The sequence below is a fragment of the Hippocampus bargibanti genome, linkage group LG19 (assembly GCF_051943395.1).
Source record: "Hippocampus bargibanti isolate YZ-2025 linkage group LG19, ASM5194339v1, whole genome shotgun sequence".
NCBI classification, from domain to species: Eukaryota; Metazoa; Chordata; class Actinopteri; order Syngnathiformes; family Syngnathidae; genus Hippocampus; species Hippocampus bargibanti.
In genome coordinates, this window is record NC_142752.1 from 13,127,556 (window position 1) to 13,147,247 (window position 19,692).

The following is a 19,692-nucleotide window of genomic DNA, read 5'->3' on the forward strand; positions in this document are numbered from 1 at the left end:
AATTACCTTTGACCTCGGACCTCCAACGCCATTCCATCAAGCCATCAATGACCATCACAAATGTAAATAAAGTGACTTTATTATACAGTGCAGTGTATTTCTTTCATTACAATACAATAGCGCATTTATTATACATAGACTAAGGTATGTTGTGTGTAGTTTTAAGGCTTATTTAGTTGAAAAGTATATTTTATGGAAACCCGGGAACAGATTATTCCCATTTTAATGGTTTACTATGGGAATTTTTTTTTGTGATAGACACTTTTGGCTTACACACTCTGTCTGGGAACCAATTAAGCTCATAAGCTGAGGTCTCACTGTAGTAATAGTAGTAGTAACAGTCGTAGTAATCGTAATCGTAATCGTAATCGTAATCGTAATAGTAACAGTAATAGTAGTAGTAGTAATGTAGCCACAAGGAGGCACAAGCCAGTATCTTATTGTGCCGGTCCCAAGCCCGGATAAATACAGAGTGTTGTGTCAGGAAGGGCATCCGACGTAAAAAAAATTGCTGAAACAAATATGCGAATCAAACCTCTGAATCCCATACCGGAACGGTCGAGGCCCGGGTTAACAACTGCCACCATTGGTACTGTTGACCTTCAGGGTGCCAGTGGAAAATGGACTACTGTTGGTCGAAGAAGGAGAGGAGGGATGTGTGCCCGGAGGAAAAGAGAGAAATGGAACGCCAAGAGTATAGAACTAAGAGTAGGAACTTTGAATGTAGGAACAATGACAGGTAAAGGTTGAGAGCTGGTTGACATGATGCAGAGAAGGAAGGTAGACATACTGTGTGTCCAGGAGACCAGGTGGAAAGGGAGCAAGGCTAGAACCTTAGGGTCAGGGTTTAAGTTGTTCTATCATGGTGAAGACAGAAAGAGAAATGGAGTTGGGGTTATCTTAAAAGCGGAGTTTGTTAGGAATGTCTTAGAAGTAAAAAGAGTATCAGATTGAATGATGAGTCTGAAGCTAGAAATTGAAGGCGTGATGTTCAATGTTGTTTGTAGGTATGCCCCACAAGTAGGATGTGAGCTGGCGGAGAAGGAGAAATTTTGGTTGGACTTTGATGAAGTCATACAGAACATCCCGAGAAGTGAGACGGTTGTAATTGGTGGAGACTTCAATTGACATGTTGGCGCAGGATACAAAGATGATGAGGAGGTGATGGGCAGGTTTGGACTCCAGATGAGGAACGCTGAAGGACAGATGGTGGTTGACTTTGCTAAGAGAATGGAAATGGCTATTGTGAATACTTTCTTTCAGAAGAGACAGGAACATCGGGTGACCTACAAGAGTGTAGGCAGAAGTACACAGGTAGACTGCATTTTGTGTCAATGGCGCCATCCAAAGGAAATCAGTGACTGCAAAGTAGTGGTTGGTGAGAGTGTAGCCAGACAGCATAGGTTGGTGGTGTGTCGGATGACGCTGGCAGTGAGGAAGATGAAGAAACCAAAGGCTGAAGTGAGGACAAAATGGTGGAAGTTGAAAAAGGAAGAGTGTTGCATGACATTTAGGAAGGAGGTAAGACAAGCACTGGGTGGGCAAGAGACTTCCAGATGACTGGCTAACTACAGCGAACATAATCAGAGACACAGGTCGGAAAGTACTTGGTGTATCGAGTGGAAGAAAGGTAGATAAGGAGACTTGGTGGTGGAATGGGGAGGTGCAGGAGTGTATACAGAGAAAGAGGTTAGCAAAGAAGAAGTGGGACACTGAGGACGGACGAGAATAGACTGCAGTACAAGGAGATGCAGCGCACGGTTAAAGTCAAGGTGGAAAAGGCCAAACAAGAGGCTTATGATGACTTGTATGCTCGGCTGGACAGCAAGGAAGGCGAGACTGATCTTTACAGGCTGGCGAGACAGAGAGACAAAGATGGTAAGGACCTGCAGCAGCTTCGGGTGATTAAGTTAACTTTGAAGAATTGATGAATGAGGAAAATGAGAAGGAACAAAGAGTAGAAGACGTGACTGTTGTGGACCAAGACGTAGCAAACATTAGCAAGGATGAAGTGAGTAAGGCGCTGAAGAGGAAGAAGGGGGGAAAGGCACTCGGGCCTGATGATTTACCAATCGAGGTATGGGAGTGTCTTGGAGAGGTGGTGGTGGTGTTCCTGATTGGGTTGAATTATTCAACAAGATCTTAGATGGTGAACAGATGGCTGAAGAATGGAGACGAAGTGTTCTCGTGCCCATTTTTAAGAACAAAGGAGATGTGCAGAGTTGTACTAACTACAGAGGACGTCTGTGTAAGCTCTCAGTCGTACAGGAGTGGTCCATCGATGAGAAGGTTTCTTAAGCCGTCATCTGTACAAATTTGAAGTTTTCGGACGTTTCACCTCCTATCCAAGAGGCGTCGTCAGCGAACTAAAGTCTGACTGGTCGTATCGGCTCTATTTATATATCCCTAATGTCCAGCCATGGCGGCGCCGGACACAGCTATGATAGGTCCCTACTCTCAGGTTGGGGTGAGCAGAGGACCACTCCCTGTGGCCCCACTGATTGTTCCTACAGTCCTGACTAACGACTGGCCCATTTCCCCCACTTCCACCGGTATCACCTCATCAGCATTACGAATGTTGCCTAACCTGTTTTGCCTAAGCAGGCTATTGTATGAACGATCCAAATTGAACCTCACCCCACCAGACCGGTTTAATGAAGGATTTTGTTGTTTTATAAGAATCGCTTCTTTTACCATCTATGTTGTTTCGCTAAGATTTTAACCTCATTGTCGTCAAATGAGTGGTTGCTAGCTTTTAGGTGCAAATGTACTGCCGATTGAGGCCCACTTGTATTATCCCTGCGATGTTGATAAAGTCTTTTTTTGAGAATTTGTTGAGTCTCCCCAATGTACTGCTCTTTACAATTTTCATTCTTACAATGTATGGAATAAACTACATTACTTTGTTTTTCATTTGGTAGCCTATCTTTTGGATGCACTAATTTTTGCCTTAACGTGTTTATCGGTTTGAAATAAGTAGGAATTTTGTGTTGCCAAAGGACTCTGTAATTTTTCAGAAACTCCTGCAATGTAAGGTACTGCTACTCCTCTCCTTTTTGTATCTTGAGAATTATTGGTTTCATTCCCTATTCTTTCTTTCTGACATTTGTTGAATGACCACTGAGGGTACCCACAGTTAGTGAGTGCTCGCCTGATATGTTTAGACTCCTTTTCTCTACCTTCAATGCTAGTTGGTATTAGTTTCGCCCTATGCTGGAGGGTTCTGATAACTCCTAATTTGTGTTGTAAAGGGTGGTTAGAGTCAAACACTAAGTATTGGTCAGTGTGCGTAGCCTTCCTAAAGACTTTTACAGTACTAGTACTACTAATGTTACCAGTACTAGTACTCCTACTAGTAGAACGAGTACTAGTAGTGCTACTACTACTGGCATTAGTACTAGTAGCATTAGTATCAGTTGTAGTAGCAGTCCTACTACTAGTAATACTAGTAGAACTGGCAGTAGTAGTAATAGTAGTAGTAATGAAGGAGTAATAGTAGTAGTAATAGTAGGAGTAATAGTAGTATTAGTAATAATAGTAATAGTAATGACAATAAGCAAGCAGCTCCTGTATATTGCTTTTCTACTTTCATTTCTTTCATAATTTTGCTGCCGTGAAATGTAAATTTCTCCACTGCGAGACTAATAAAGGCAAATCCACTCGTAGTACTAGTATCAGTAATAGTAGCAGTCCTAGTACTAGTAATACTAGTAGAACTGGCAGTAGTAGTAATAGTAGTAGTAATGGAAGGAGTAATAGTAGTAGTAGTAATCATAGTAATAGTAATAGTAATAGTAATAGTAATGACAATAAGCCAGCAGCTCCTGTATTTTGCTTTTCTACTTTCATTTCTTTCATAATTTTGCTGCTGAGAAATGTAAATTTCTCCACTGCGAGACCAATAAAGGCAAATCCAATCCAATAATGACAATAATAATAATAAGCACTTTCCAGAACACTCATACATTTACAAACGCACAGATATATACAAATATACATCCATGCACGCATGTACACACACATGCATGTAATATAAAAATCACTGAGATACAGTATATTCTGCTCTATTTATGTTATATATATTTATGGATCTCTTAGTCTAAAAGGTTTGTGACCTCTGAAATAGTTGGTCAATATCTGTCTAAGATTTTATGATTAGGGGCTAGCATTAGCATCAATTATCTTCGGGTCAAATTAATTTCCCATGAGGAACAAAACATCTCAGTCATGATCCTACTTATTGTATTGTAATGTCAACATCCATTTTAACCCTGAGATCTTGCGTTGGATGAAGACTTGGAAGCAAAACCATCCAATACTGCACCAAGTAAATCCAAACAAAGCAGAAAGAAACAGAAATGGGGGACGTCTCTGCGTGTTTTTCCCCTTTGTGAATTGCAAGTTAACACATTCAAGATTAATGAATAATGCTTTTCCAGCTTTTAGATTTCTAATTAAAATGTCACATTTCAATCTGACTTACCAAAAATCCCAAGTAGCAGGTGTCAGGTTTAACAAGTCCTTATCATAGCCTTTATGTTCCACCAGATACCTGGCAAAGCTCTCATAGATCAGCTGCAACAGGAGAGAAAGTATCACAGTATTGAGATAAAAGTTGAATACAAGAACATTAGTACAGTGAAACCTCGGTTTACGAACCCCTTGGTTTAAGAATTTTTCGGTTTACGAACGTTACATTTATGAACATTATACCTTGGCATACAAACTATTTTTCGGTATACACACGGAGCTGCCACAATGAGTGATGTGTCATTCGCGAACGAGCCCGTTCTAACAAGAAAATGGTGGCCACTGTTTTTGTCCTCTATTCCCCGCACCCAGTCTTCGGTTAAAGCCACGTGATTGGTCAAGAACGCAGCAGTGGGGGCGGGCTTTAAACATTAAAGAGACAGGCGGACGACAGACAGAGAGTGAAAAAACACTCACACACACAAAGGGAGACGACAGAGCTTGAAATAAAAAAAACAAAAGTGAAATACAGTAAAGTCTCGTTATATCGATATTCAAGGGAGTCCGAAAAAATATCGATATAACCGGGACTATCGATATATCCGATCCTGCGCCGAACTGCATTAAACAAAAGCCGCCAAAAGAGGGCAGCCAAGCGCCATATAAGAAACGGAGCTGGCCATTAGCTCCTTTTTTTTGGGTCAGAGATGTTCCCCCAATGTTGCCTCAAAATGGCACATATAATTCTTTAATGATTGTAAACATGTATGCTTTAATCTTCAGAACTACAGTGTATTTGAAACATATTCATAACTGGATGTGTAACAAGAAAGCATATTATCCGAATCTGAAGCCATTGTTTGGATTCACAAGCAATGCAAGACGTCTTGGCGTGAAGTCATTTTTATTCGCATTTGAATAAAAAGTGACATCGGCTGTCCTTTAATACACAGTATGGAATGTTAATAATTTTCAAAATCATCGCGCTTCAGCAGACAAAACAAGAAACATTGTTGCAAAAAACGATTGCATTCATATACAGTACAGTGGGCATGTACATAACACAACAGGGAAACTGCAACGCTTACATCTTACTGTATTATGTATACAATTTAAAAAAGTCATCAATCTTCTTCTGCTTCCCATTTTTACCTTTTAACACAAACACTTCAATCTCGTCTGCTACACACGAGCTAGCGTCTGAAAATGAAAATGGCTCTGCTACACGGGTGCTGGGCACGTAACCAAGTCACCTGACCAAGTCGACCAATGGCGCGACTGATGGCGTGACACGTAACCAAGACACGTGACCAAGTTGACCAATGGCGCGACCGATGGCGTGTCACGTGACAAAGTCACACGGCCAAGTCGACCAATAGCGCGACCGATGGCGGCTCATGTGACCAAGTCGACCAATGGCGCGACCGATGGCGGCTCACGTAACAAGACACGTGACCAAGTTGACCAATGGCGCGACGGATATATCGATATAAACAACAAAAATGGCCGGCGGGGGATGAAAAGGAGCACCGTAATAACCGGATTATCATAATAACCGGGTATCGTACTAAACGGTACTAATTATACATAAAAAGACTAGAAATGTGCAAGGGAAATGAAAATAGTATAGTATAATAAGTAGATAGTATAATAAGCGGTACTATCGATATAACCGATATCGATATAACGAGACTTTACTGTATATATAAAATTGTTGTGTGAATAGGCAATCACATGTTAAACTTTGCTGCTTTACATGCAGTACAGACTTGAAAGGGTTAATCCGATCAGCCGGTGAGTGGGTGTGGCTGTGAAGATAAATGCTGTCTGAACCAGGTGGCTCTTGTTAGCCAAGGGAGACACATCACCGGTGAGTCCACATGTTGCATTTCCACGTTCTGCTTTTCTGTTGATTAAAACTAAAAGAATGTCAAAGTAGTGATAAGAAATGATTGTGAATGAGTTGCATTTATATTCTGTGTTTCCATTTGTAGGTTTATGACCTACTTCACTGCTCATCTACCAAACAAAAAAGAACCAATGTATTCAAAACTCAATCAACAATAAATAACGAGAGTGATTTGAGTTGTATCAGTGTGGTCTCTCTGGGATCCCTTTCGGTGCTTACTGCACCGGACTGGTGCAGCAGCAGCTTGCTCACGTGAGAGGCACAGCCAACCCAGCCCTGGCCGACCTAACACTCCAGTGACTGACTGGAGCCCACCTGGAACTGCTGGATAAGCTTAGCCCCAAGCAAACAACTGTGCCACCCGGTACAGTAGTCTGTAACTGGGTTCCAGACCCTAAAGCCAAATCCAATTAATTCATCTTCTTAAATTCCCGTTGATCTAGGGCAAAGCAGCCAATTGCACCAATAAAGTGGAACAAAGCCCCTCAACAAGGACCCCACTGGTCAAACAGTCTGCTCTCCAGTCAACAGAAACGGAATTGAGATGGATGACTTGAGTGAGAGAGTGAGCAGCACAGAGTTCCTGGGAGTGCACATATCCGAAGACCTGTCCTGGAGCCACAACACGGCATCAATCAGCAAGAGATCCCACCGGCGCATGTACTTCCTCCGCAAGCTTAAAAGAGTTGGAGCACCGACCCCCATCATGACCTCCTTCTACCGTGGTACCATCGAGAGCATCCTGACCAGCTGTATCACCGTGTGGTACGGCGCCTGCACCGTGTCCTGCCGTAAGACTCTGCAGCGCATCGTGAGGACAGCTGCGAAGATCATCGGTGGCTCTCTCTCCCCCCCCCTTCAGGACATCTACAACACCCGCCTCACCCGCAGAGCCATCAGGATCGCTGGCGATCCCACACACCCCTCCCACAGCCTCTTCAGCCTGCTGCCATCAGGTAGGAGACTGCAGAGTCTCCAAGCCAAGACCAGCAGGCTCAACGACAGTTTCTGCCACCAGGCAGTCCGGAGACTCAACTCCCTCCCAGCCCTGCCCAGCCTGCCCCTTCCCACTGCCACACTCACCGAACTCTGAGTACACGCTACATGCTGTACGATCATCCTGAACTCTATTTTTTTGTTCTTTCTCATTTTTTTTCTGCAAGACCTCACTTCAACCCTTTCTTGTTGTTTGTTTTTGCAATTACATTACGTCACTTTATGTACGTCACTTCCTCACTTTACATATGTCACTACCTCACTTTACATACGTCACTGCCTCACTTTCCAAACGACACTACCTCACTTTACATACAGAAATTACAAGTATTGTCTGTTGTCAATTGTATGTCTTTTAGCCACGTTATAAGTGCCTTGCATGTCTTGCACGCTGGGTCCGAGAGGACATTAATTTCATTTGTGCTGTATGTCATGCATATTAGCACATTTGACAATAAAGCTGACTTTGACTTTGACTTGAAAAAACTCAAGAGTGCACAGTCAAAAGCACAAGCCTCATTCACCAGAAAAGGAAATGCTCTGACTACTTATGTGGCGGCTGGACTTCTGGATCGAAGTGATGTTCCAAATGAATGGAGGAGCTTCAAGATGGACTTCTCTAAAGTTGTTGATGCCGGGCTTGAGTATGCCAACGCCCTATGAGAATCAGACAATAAAACGGTCAGAGATTCTGCAGTGGAAGTCAACAGGCTGACCGCTGAGTGCGAGGCAAAGTTCCTTGAGGTGAAACGAGCCACACAAGAAGCCTTTTGGAATGGCTATGGCAATGACATGTTCTCTGCCCAGTCTAAAATCACAGAGTCTGCAGTTACCCAGGCTGAGGAGGACGAAGTCAGCCCTCAGCAACCAATCAAGGACCGCAGGCTGAGGAATAAAGGCCTAGACAGAGAGGTCACCGAACTCAGTGACATGCTGGTGGAATGGAAGGAGTTGAATCCTGCCTCTAAGGTAGTGGATCTAAGAATATGCTACCGAACACTGAGTAAGAGGCTCCTGGCTTTGTCAGACAAGCTCGAAGAAGAGGAAAAGGAATGGGAATTTCCAACACAATCACCCAGCCTTTCTCACCACAAGTCAGCCCCAGAACTGTGCAGCAAGGAGCATTTGATTTCAAGCCTCAAATCAGCCTTGAAAGGGTGCGGCTACCCACTTTCTCCGGCGATATAAGGGACTACTACAGGTGGAAGGCCGAATGGGTGGACCTGCAGCTACTAGGCAATCCACAGGGAGCAGAAGCTGTGAGAAAGTTTCACCTACTAAGCAGCCTGCATGAGAAGGTGAAAAGGGAACTTCTTTCCAGCTGTGGTTCCGCAGATGACGTGTTCAGACTTCTGGATAACAAGTATGGGAACAAGCAGAAGATCGTCTGGCTAATCACCAATGAAGTCCAGGCTCTTCCCTCTCTTAAAGGCAACAACCCCAGGAAAACCAGTGAAACGATTCAGGCTGTGGAAAGAGCACTTTGCAGCCTTCAGATCCTTGGAGAAGAGGATGCCGTAAAGAATCGGGTAGTCTGCCAGTCTCTGGAGAGCAAGCTTCCCAGCACACTGAAAAGGGAGTGGATTGTGCACAGAACTAACCCTGCTAACGGATTCTCTCCATCAAACCACTTTGACTGCCTCCTGGACTTCCTAAAGAAACGGGATGCGATCGTGCAAGAATTGGACCAATTAGAGCCCACCCCACCTCCATAGGAAAAGATGCAGTGGAGAAACGTTGGAGAAAATCTGCTGCAGGTCAAAAGGAAGATCCGACTAGCTGCACTGTGTGTGGAGACAACGCGCATGCTGGCAGGCTATTTGCGTGCAAAACTTTCACGGAACAAGACCTTGCTGGAAAAAGGGATCATCTGGAGAAGATTGGGTCATGCTTCGAATGCTTGCGGCCTCACACCAAGGATGGCAAAGGTTGTACCTCCAAATTCCTCTGCACAAAACCAGTCAGTCGGGGAGCAGGGGTTTTGGACCACAACTATCTCCTCTGTCCCAAGCCACCATCACCAAAAAGGGACGAGTGTGAGAATCAAAGCAGCGAACAAGCTGGAGGAAAGAGTCTTGGCTTGACTAAGAGGCAGGAGGAGTTTCTGGCAGAGCTCACACCAGAACAAAGAGAAAAATACAAGAATGTATTCTCAAACAAGGTCTCATCAACTGTATGGAGATGGACTGAAGGAATACCCAGATGCTGCCGAAAGCAACAACAAACTCAGGCTGTTTAATTGGAACCCTCATCGACCTCGCTTCTGATACGAACTACATTATTGATGAAGCAGCCAACCGCCTTGGTCTGTCAGGTGAGGACATTAAGCTGATCATCCATGGGGTTTGGGGCATGAGTAAAACAGTTGTGACAAAGAGATATTTCCTCCGCCTGAGGGTGAAAACCCAGAGGGAAAAGTGGATGAACATAAGATTCTCTGCTATGGCCTACATAACATTGCTGAGGTGAACCAGCCTGTCTCACCCAGGCAATTGCAAACAATCTTCCCTGACGTTTCCGCTGATGAACTAGTACGGTCAAAGAAAATAGACCTCCTGATCAGTCACCGTGAGGGTCGACTTGTTCCCCAGCCAACCAAGATTCTGGGGGACCTCGTGCTCTAGGATGGCCCACTGGGCAAGACTGTTGGATGAACCCACCCCAACCTGATTGAGGGTATCGACTTGGCTGTGCAAGGAGTATGAGGTCTGCCTCGATGGCATATAAAGAGACTGTCTTTGTCCAAGCAACGGAGGAGAGACCACTTGCCCAAAGCCTCACAGCTACAAACAAGGAGGTCCTCGAATGGTTCAAGTGGGACAACATTGGAGCAGCCAGTATTCCCCTATGTGGTGGCTGGAAGTGCGGCAAGTGTTCCCCAGGAGGGAAGGAAATGACTCTCTGGGAAGAAAAGGATCTGGAGAAGATAAAGGACTGCCTCACTTGCGTGTTGGCTAACAAACACTGTGATTCCCCCCACTGGAACGCAGCGAATCCTTGGAAGGGTGACCCAGCAACACAACCGTCAAGCAGTCGAGGCGACCTTCAGGAACACTGAAAGACGTCTGGAGAAGTAACATGAATGGAAAGCCGCATACAAAAAACAAATTCAAGAAATGGTTGCCTGAGGAGGTGCGGTCAAACTCTCTAAGGAGAGAAATCGATAGCTGGGCTGGATCAACATGGTCTATAATAATCCATTTTATTTTAGGATGCCCCCAGGACGCCACCCTGGTGAGGTGTTCCGAGCATGCCCCACTGGCAGGAGACCCCGGGCACGACCCAGAACACGCTGAAGAGACTGTCTCCCAGCTGGCCTGGGAACGTCTCGGGATGCATCAGGACGAGCTAGAAGAAGCGGCTGGGGAGAGGTAAGTCTGGGCTTCCCGACTGAAGCTGCTGCCCCCGCAACCCGACCCCCGATAAGTGGCAGAAGATGGATGGATGGATGGATGGATGGATGGATGGATGGATGGATGGATGGATGGATGGACATTTTATTTTAAGCGCCTTTCAAAGCTATCAAGGACACTTTACAGCAGGGGTCTCCAAACTTTTTCCTGTGAAGGCCACATAACTTTTCCCTTCTGTGATGGGGGGCCAGTGTAAGTTTGTAACAGAAAAAGTGTGACGATCGTAGGGGAGCTTAAAAAAAATGTGTTTTACAGAAAGCCACACATAGCCAAATAACCCTTTCCATGTTCTTTATAGGAAAAAAAGTCAACAAACAATAACACTATTAATGAAATAAGTAACTAACCCTCTCTGAGTTCTTCACAGGTAAAAAAAAACAACAGAAATAAATAACACTATTTATAAAATAAATAATAACTAAAAAACTCTCTGGGTTCTTCATAGAAAAAGAGGAAATAAATAACACTATGAAATAAATAACTAAATAACTCTCTCTGGGTTCTTCATAGAAAAAAAGCCATGGAACATTAACTTTCTGTTGTGCCATGCACAATCTTAACAGATAAAAGTTCAGATCAGTTGTCAGAGCAGATATACGTGCTGCCAAAAACTGGACATTTTCATTGCGTGTTTTTTGGTGTTTGGATATGTGTCGTTTGGGAGGGCGGCATAGAAGTCAATGAGACTATTGGGCTTGAATGCGTCTTTCAGACCATCACAGTTATGTCACTCAGGTCCAACTTCTCCATGGTTTGGTGCACTTGGTCAAAATATCCTCTCCCGTTGTAGTCCTTTTGAGACTTTGAAGGGCTGGCAGCTCCTCGCATTTCTCAAAGTTTGCGCTAACCCCACCAATAAAAATGAGCAGTTGCGCTGTGTCTTGCACGTCAGTGCTCTCATCCAGTGCTAATGAAAAAAGTCAATTTCTTTCGTCTTCTGCTGCAGCATATACATTCATCTCAATTTCATCACCGCGTCTGTCCACAACTCCTCCGCGACAGCATCCATACATTTCTTAACAAACTCTCCGTCCGTGAAAGGCTTACCGCAGCTTGCTATCAGCTTAGCAACCCGAAAGCTGGCCGGAACGGATGCCTTCTTCAGCTGAGCTTGGCGTACAAATGTATTCTGCTGAGATAGTACTCCACTTTTCGCTTTGAGAGTTTGTCTGCTCGTATTTGGCCTTGCAAGCTATTGTACTTGTCTTTGTGACGGGATTCATAGTGTCGGCAAAGATTGTATTCTTTGAATACCGCCACCGCCTCTTGACAGATGAGACAAACAGCCTTTTCTTTGCACTGAACATAAAAATAATCGTTTGTCCACTGCAGGTTAAATACCCTGCATTCTGAATCAATTTTTCTCTTACCTAACCTTTTCGCCATTATTCCGTTCACTCTTTGACAGGAAGATTTACAAGAGAAAACGGGTCTGGGACCAAATAGAGCACCAAACTGAGCGCGCCTGAATGTACCACCGGACTCCCTCCACTTCCTCATACGTTACTTTCTTGTGTCGCGTCGCATTGCGACTGACTCCTTTAGCTTTCTATTGTGAGCAGGAGTGTTTGTATTGTTCAATCACGATTATAAACAACATGCATTGATTACATTGATTAAAATAGAAACAGATAATGATCAAAAACCGACCTTTGACTTGTAAAAGGCTTTTTTATTTTTCTCGAGGCCAAATAAAAAAATCTGATAGCATCTCTGGTACTGTTCAGGGGGCTGGGCCAAATGTGGGCCGTAGGCCGCAGTTTGGTGACCCCTGCTTTACAGTCACAGACAAGCATAGATACGATAATAAATAAAATACAATTATAAATAGAATACAATAAATAAAATACAATTATAAATAGAAACATGTTACGAATGTTGGGAGGAAATGAGTTCCAGAGTTTGCAGCCAGAGCAGCTGAAAGCTCTGTCCCCCATCGTGCTGAGACGGGCAGGGGGGCACAGAGGTGGAGGGAGTAAGAGGATTTGAGGGAACGAGAGGGAATAGAAATTTGAAGAAGGTCAGATAGGTATCGGGGGGCAAGGTTATGGATAGCTTTAAATGTATAAAGAAGTTTTAAGTTGATTCTATGTTTGACCGGGAGCCAGTGGAGCTCTTGGAGAACGGGGTTGATGTGGTGAAAGGATAAGGTTCTGGTGATGATCCGGGCTGAAGAATTCTGAACGAGTTGAAGTTTGTGGAGAAGCTTCTGAGGGACACCAAGGAGAAGTGAATTGCAATAGTCAATCCGGGAGGTGGGCGGCCCGGTAGTCGAGTGGTTAGCACACCGGCTGCACAGTGCAGAGGTCGCCGGTTCGCGTCCCGGTCCAGCCTCCCTGTGTGGAGTTTGCATGTTCTCCCCGGACCCGCGTGGGTTTTCTCCGGGTCCTCCGGTTTCCTCCCACACTCCAAAAACATGCATGGCAGGCAGATTGACCACTCCAAATTGTCCCTAGGTGTGAGTGTGAGAGTGACTGTTGTATGTCTTTGTGTGCCCTGCGATTGGCTGGCAACCAATTCAGGGTGTCCCCCGCCTCGTGCCCGAAGACAGCTGAGATAGGCTCCAGCAACCCCCGCGACCCTAATGAGGAATAAGCGGTACGGAAAATGAGATGAGATGAGAATCCGGGAGGTGATAAGACTATGAACAAGGATAGCAGTGGTGCGAGGGGTGAGAGACGTGAGCAATTGTACAAAAGTCCGTGAGTGCTTTAAAGTGTATGGTGCTGTGGAATTGAGATCAGTGATAATGGTTTAAGTAATTACAGAGAGTCACTATTCAGTTCGATTTGGATTGCTGTTTACGGAGTTAATGGCAAGAGGGAAGAAGCTGTTCAAGTGTCTGCTCGACTTGGTGCGCATGATTTGGTCACACTTGCCCGAAGGGAATAGCTGGAAAAGGTGGTGGGCAAGGTGTGAAGGGTCCAGTAGGATTTTCCATACTGTTGTGCTGGGTCTTGCGGTATCCTCAAGAATTGGTAAGACTGTGACAATGATTTTACTTCCGTCCGAACTCTCCGTTGCAGTCAGATTTTGTCAGAGCATAAGCATGGACATTCAAAGACAGGCACAATGTATTTGTGTGTTTGTGTCTCGCTCACAGTGAGTTGTTTACACTGTTTCTATTACAATGTTTATATAGTTGATTTTAAAACATTGCCATACAAATCTTCACACTTAGCACTAAAGAGACACTGCGGGTGACACGTGCATGAGCCGCTCCATTCAGTAAGTCCAAACATGGGCGTAGTGAACGAACCCCTTAAAAGACAACTGGCACCATTTTTTTGTTTCCTAACTGACATCAGAAAAACGTTTTATGGCATCTAAAATAGCCAAAAAATGCAGGCTGATATTTTTAGTGAAATGCAAAACACCAATAAAAATGAGTTAATGTGTTCCGAAACTACTTCAAAATGACCGGGGAGATGCAGAGTTTCAGAAGGTCCCGCCCCCTTGTTCGTGACATCACGTCAGGACGTCTTGCCTTGCTCTAGAGCAGGGGTGGGCAAACTTTTTGACTCGCGGGCCGCAATGAGTTCTAAAATTTGACAGAGGGGCCAGGAGCCTTTGGAGGGAGTGTTTGGGCCGGAAATACTTAACCTGAAGCATTAAAGGACAACCGACGCTCCAGACAAGTTATGTCCATAATTTGTAAAATCACTTCAATTGACTTCGACTGAGCATATTTTACAAAGATTCCACAGCATATAGCTATAGCTTACATTTTAAGACTCCCGCTGAATATTCATGAAGTCTTGTTTTCGAGTTGGCGACGATTCCTGACGTGATGTCATGTCAGGAACGCCCCTGACTGAGAAGGAAAACACATAAATAACGCGATGGTGAATCGTTGTATGTTGCACCAAGACAACTATTTAATATTCGCTGACACAAATCCCCAGCTGGCAAATCAGCCCATTTTCAACGGAGCTTGGGCGCCATCTTCTGCATTTTCTGGCTGCTACATTGCTGTCATTGACGGCTCGAATTGATATGGGAGGACTCCTTTAATCAATTGCAAACATTTATGCTTTCCTCTTCAGAACTATTTGAATCATATTCATAACTGGATGAGTAACAAGAAAGCATCTTCTCCGAATCTGAAGCCATTGTTTTGATTCTTGAGCAAGGCCAGACCTCTTGGCGTGACGTCAAGAACAAGGGGGCGGGACCTTCTGAAACTGGCCATTTCCGGATTCATTTTGAAGTCATTTTTATTGGTGTTTTTCATTTGACTAAAAAAATATCAGCCTGCGTGTTATGGGTATTTTAAATGCTATAAAACATTTTTCTGATGTCAGTAGGAGACAAAAAAAAAATGGTGCCGGTTGTCCTTTAAATGTAGTGTGTACAAACCTCATAGCACAGTAAGAACACTACAACCCAATTTATTGTCTTTCAAATGTGAAAAATATCCCTGATCAGTTAATAAATTTGTCTCAAGGAATATGCAAGATATGGCATTTACATACTATTTCGTAGATACTAGGAGGAGGAAATGGAAATAGATGCACTGTGATTTATCAAGATACAAAGTACAACAATAGTGGTTGTCGAGGAGTTCAACGTGCCGCAGAATATTTTATCTTACGCAAGTAATGTAAACGTTGCAGTTTTTTTCCATCCATGTATTTAATTGTGTTGTATCCAGAGATCTTTATCGCTTGCAATAATCACCGTTTTTCATACAGTATGTACATGCTGTGTATAGAACAATGTCGAGTCCTACTCAGAGTCACGATTGCAAGAGTGCGTTATGAAAATAATGACGTTTTTATTTAATGCATAAGTTTATTTTTCACTTAACGACAGTAGAAAAGCATGCTAGACACGCAATCCATGAACTCAAGGAGAAAATTACATGCCATATCAAAGATTCCCCGTTCATTGCCCTCTTTTAATGCAGTTCGGCGCAGGATCGGATATATCGATAGTCTTATCCAAGTTTCTTGGATAAGAAGCGAAACGTCCGACACCTTCAAAGAAGGACAGATGACGGCTGAAGAAAACTTTTCATCAATGGACCACTCCTGTACGACTGAGAGCTTACACAGACGTGTCGTCCGGTTATGTCGATATTTTTTCCGACTCCCGAGAATATCGATATAACGAGACTTTACTGTATATGCCATGGAATCTTTGTAAAATACGCTCAGTAGAAGTCATTTGAAGTGATTTTACAAATTATGGACAGAACTTGTGCGGAGGTGTCGCTGTCCTTTAAGATTCAATCATTTTTCAATCATTTCGAAATAAATATCAGATGCCACAAGTTATTTTTAATAATGTTTGCCAGAGCTGACATTTTCAAAGAATGTCCAACAAATTCATAGAGAGCATGCCCCTTGCAGGCATGCTGTTTGTATGAATTTGCAACGTGCATGTCACACACACATACGCACACATGAAAAACCTTATGCATACAGTATAGTACAAGTTACATTACCGACAATACGTAACGTACACTTTGAAGTTTAATCAAAATTATGTATGCGTTTAACGTAAGCATCTCAATTAAATCGTGCCCACCCGTTTTCCAATGTGTCGAAATAAACGTAAGAAGGCGCCGATTTTGGAATATTCATTTGTAAACAAGAAACTTTATACTGGCCCAATGCACGTGCGTTAATGCATTGAGGTAAAATAATTGTTCATTGCGTTGGACGACAATATGTGGAATCTACTCAGAGGCGCGGCGTCACGTATTGTGAGGTTACCACACTCACCTTGGAGGTCTCCTTCAGATGGTATCGGCAAAGCGTGTGGTCTAAATCAAAACCGATAACATCGCTGTCCATCAATCTGAAAAACTCGGTCATCGTAGCCTAAGCTGTAAAAACCTTCTGAATATGTGTTGTAGGATATGTCACAATGAACACAGTGACATGGACTGGGCCACACAATAAGACTCGCGAATCAAGCGTTACTGACCGTGAAAATGATACTGCTGTGAAACTAGTGAAACTACACTGCTCTGGTCAACAGTACAATAGCACCACCTGGTTTACGACGTCGAATATAATAATATTTCTGCTCCACAACCATTACTCCAATGTAACAGCTCATACGCTAGTCCTCACGTCTTCTTCATCTTCGTGGATACACTGTAGGTGATGGCTGTTTAACAGCATATTCCTGCCACCTTTCGGTTACAGCTTGCCAACGACGTTCTGGCGTGGCGGCCATCTTGGTGGGGGCAATGTTCCATCAAAGGCAATGCATATACATTGAAACATCTTTTCCTTTCGGCTTTTCCCTTCAATGGGTTTCCCTTCAGAGGTTGGATTCACGTTTGTTTTGGCCAAGCTTTTACGTCGGATGTCCTTCCTGACACAACTGTATTTATCTGGGCTTGGGACCGGCACAAGAAGACACTGGCTTATGTCCCCTTATGGCTACGGAACAAACCCGATGAACTTAATAAAGACGAAGATGCTCAAGAAAAGGCTCCCAATATACAGTAAAGTCTCGTTATATCGATATTCAAGGGAGTCCGAAAAAATATCGATATAACCGGAACTATCGATATATCCGACCCTGTTTGCATGTAATTTTCTCCGTGCGTGCATAGAAATAGTATTGATATAACCGGGAGTATCGATATATCCGATATAACGAGACTTTACTGTACATTGAAAAAGAAACCATTATATATATATATATATATATATATATATATATATATATATATATATATATATATATATATATATATATATATATATATATGTGTGACGGGTGTCACAACAGTGACTGTCTTCATCCCCACGATGCTGCCGTATTAATGAAGACGAGACGCGTGGATGTGTCTTTTTATTTCTTTTATTTCTGCAACACAGTATGGCAGAAGGGATGGGTGAAGTCGCATGGGTTTCGTCTTGTGATTAACCTGAATCTCCTCGAGATTGTCCTCAAATGCAAAACATTGTAGATAACAAAACAGAATTAACAACGTGTGATCGTATAGTGGTTATTTACAGAAAAAGAGAATACAACACAAGTTCACTGTTATTTACAAGATGTCCCTGAACGCATCATGGGCGGAGACTCGGCAGAACACGCGGTGCGCTTGTAATGGCTGGCGCACAGTTCAACCAGCCACGGACACTCACGGGCAAATGAAGCACGACACAAGAAACTAAATATTGTTCAATAAAAACGAAATGAAACAATTATTACCTGCAACACAGTATGGCAGAAGGGATGGGTGAAGTCGCATGGGTTTCGTCTTGTGATTAACTGCGCAATAGAAAAGCACTATGAAGCTAAGTTCCACTCGACAAAACGTGAAGTAAATAATGACACAAAAAGTAATCTGGACTCGAAATGAATAAGGGAACTAATTAGATAACACTAGACAGTACAAAAGGGGAAACAAAATAAGATATTGTCATGAAAATGCGCGTTAATCAAGACCAACAGAAAATTGCGACTCACCCTGAATCTCCTCGAGATTGTTCTGGAAACTATGGGCGGGACATAGTGCCACACTGTGCGCCGTTGCGTCACTTCCTTCATAATTTAATAATCTAAGCGCACAACTCCGTTACATACACCCCCCTTAAATTATGCAGAAGTGAGGCAACATACACACGGAAGACAACAGAAAGACCAACAGGCAAAATAGACAAGGTTATCGGGCAAGGATGTACAAAAATGCTGTCTAATTATGTCACTCATCTGACCAACTACGTCAGGTGACTGGAGTAAGGGATCTGTCGCCGGTGTGTCAGGGTCTGTGTGCTCGTCGGAGATGCACTGTACTGGGTCTGGGAAGGAACTCTGTCCCCACTAACATAAGTGGCCTCAGCTCGCACCTGCCCATTCCCCTCTGTACAAACTACATCACCCTGCATAGCACTACATAACTGTGACAGACTGGAGAAAGGTATCTGTTGCTGGTGTATCAGTTGTCTGTGCGCTCGTCGTAGATGCACTGCACTGGGTCTGGGAAGGAACTCTGTCCCCACTAACATAAGTGGCCTCAGCTTGAACCTGCCCATTCCCCTCTGTACAACCTACACCACTCTGGATTGCACTATACAACTGTTACACAGTTGGGAAGCCTCTACCTCTAGCAACACACTCATTCAAAGGTGTGCTACGGGTTAAATGTAAGGAGCTCATTCTTAGACTTAACACACGAAAACACGTACATGAAAAAAAACACACTAATTGCAAAACAGCAGGTCAGACAATTAACACACTACATGTATTTCCAAAACGGGGGTCGAAACACCGTCCACCGAGTGATGGGACTGCACAGCGTCTTCATTGTGCAGCATCGCGGTCCCGGTCCGAAGTGGAGAGTCACTTGTGATCCGGGTCACGGCACCAATGTGACGGGTGTCACAACAGTGACTGTCTTCATCCCCACGATGCTGCCGTATTAATGAAGACGAGACGCGTGGATGTGTCTTTTTATTTCTTTTATTTCTGCAACACAGTATGGCAGAAGGGATGGGTGAAGTCGCATGGGTTTCGTCTTGTGATTAACCTGAATCTCCTCGAGATTGTCCTCAAATGCAAAACATTGTAGATAACAAAACAGAATTAACAACGTGTGATCGTATAGTGGTTATTTACAGAAAAAGAGAATACAACACAAGTTCACTGTTATTTACAAGATGTCCCTGAACGCATCATGGGCGGAGACTCGGCAGAACACGCGGTGCGCTTGTAATGGCTGGCGCACAGTTCAACCAGCCACGGACACTCACGGGCAAATGAAGCACGACACAAGAAACTAAATATTGTTCAATAAAAACGAAATGAAACAATTATTACCTGCAACACAGTATGGCAGAAGGGATGGGTGAAGTCGCATGGGTTTCGTCTTGTGATTAACTGCGCAATAGAAAAGCACTATGAAGCTAAATTCCACTCGACAAAACGTGAAGT

At 43.7% G+C, this 19,692-nt stretch overlaps 1 protein-coding gene across 1 annotated transcript in view; it reads right to left on the minus strand.

Annotated features, from left to right (window-relative positions):
* nt5dc1 (5'-nucleotidase domain containing 1) overlaps positions 1-16,906 on the minus strand; it is a 68,496-nt gene extending 51,590 nt beyond the window's left edge. Inside the window, exons 1-2 of the mRNA XM_089021538.1 lie at positions 16,518-16,906; positions 4,484-4,575 (exon numbers count right to left, since the gene is read on the minus strand). Of these exons, the coding sequence (XP_088877664.1) occupies positions 4,484-4,575; positions 16,518-16,610 (185 nt within the window). The 5' untranslated portion in view covers positions 16,611-16,906. The remainder of the gene's footprint in view (positions 1-4,483; positions 4,576-16,517) is intronic.
* Between the last annotated feature and the right edge of the window lie 2,786 nt (positions 16,907-19,692).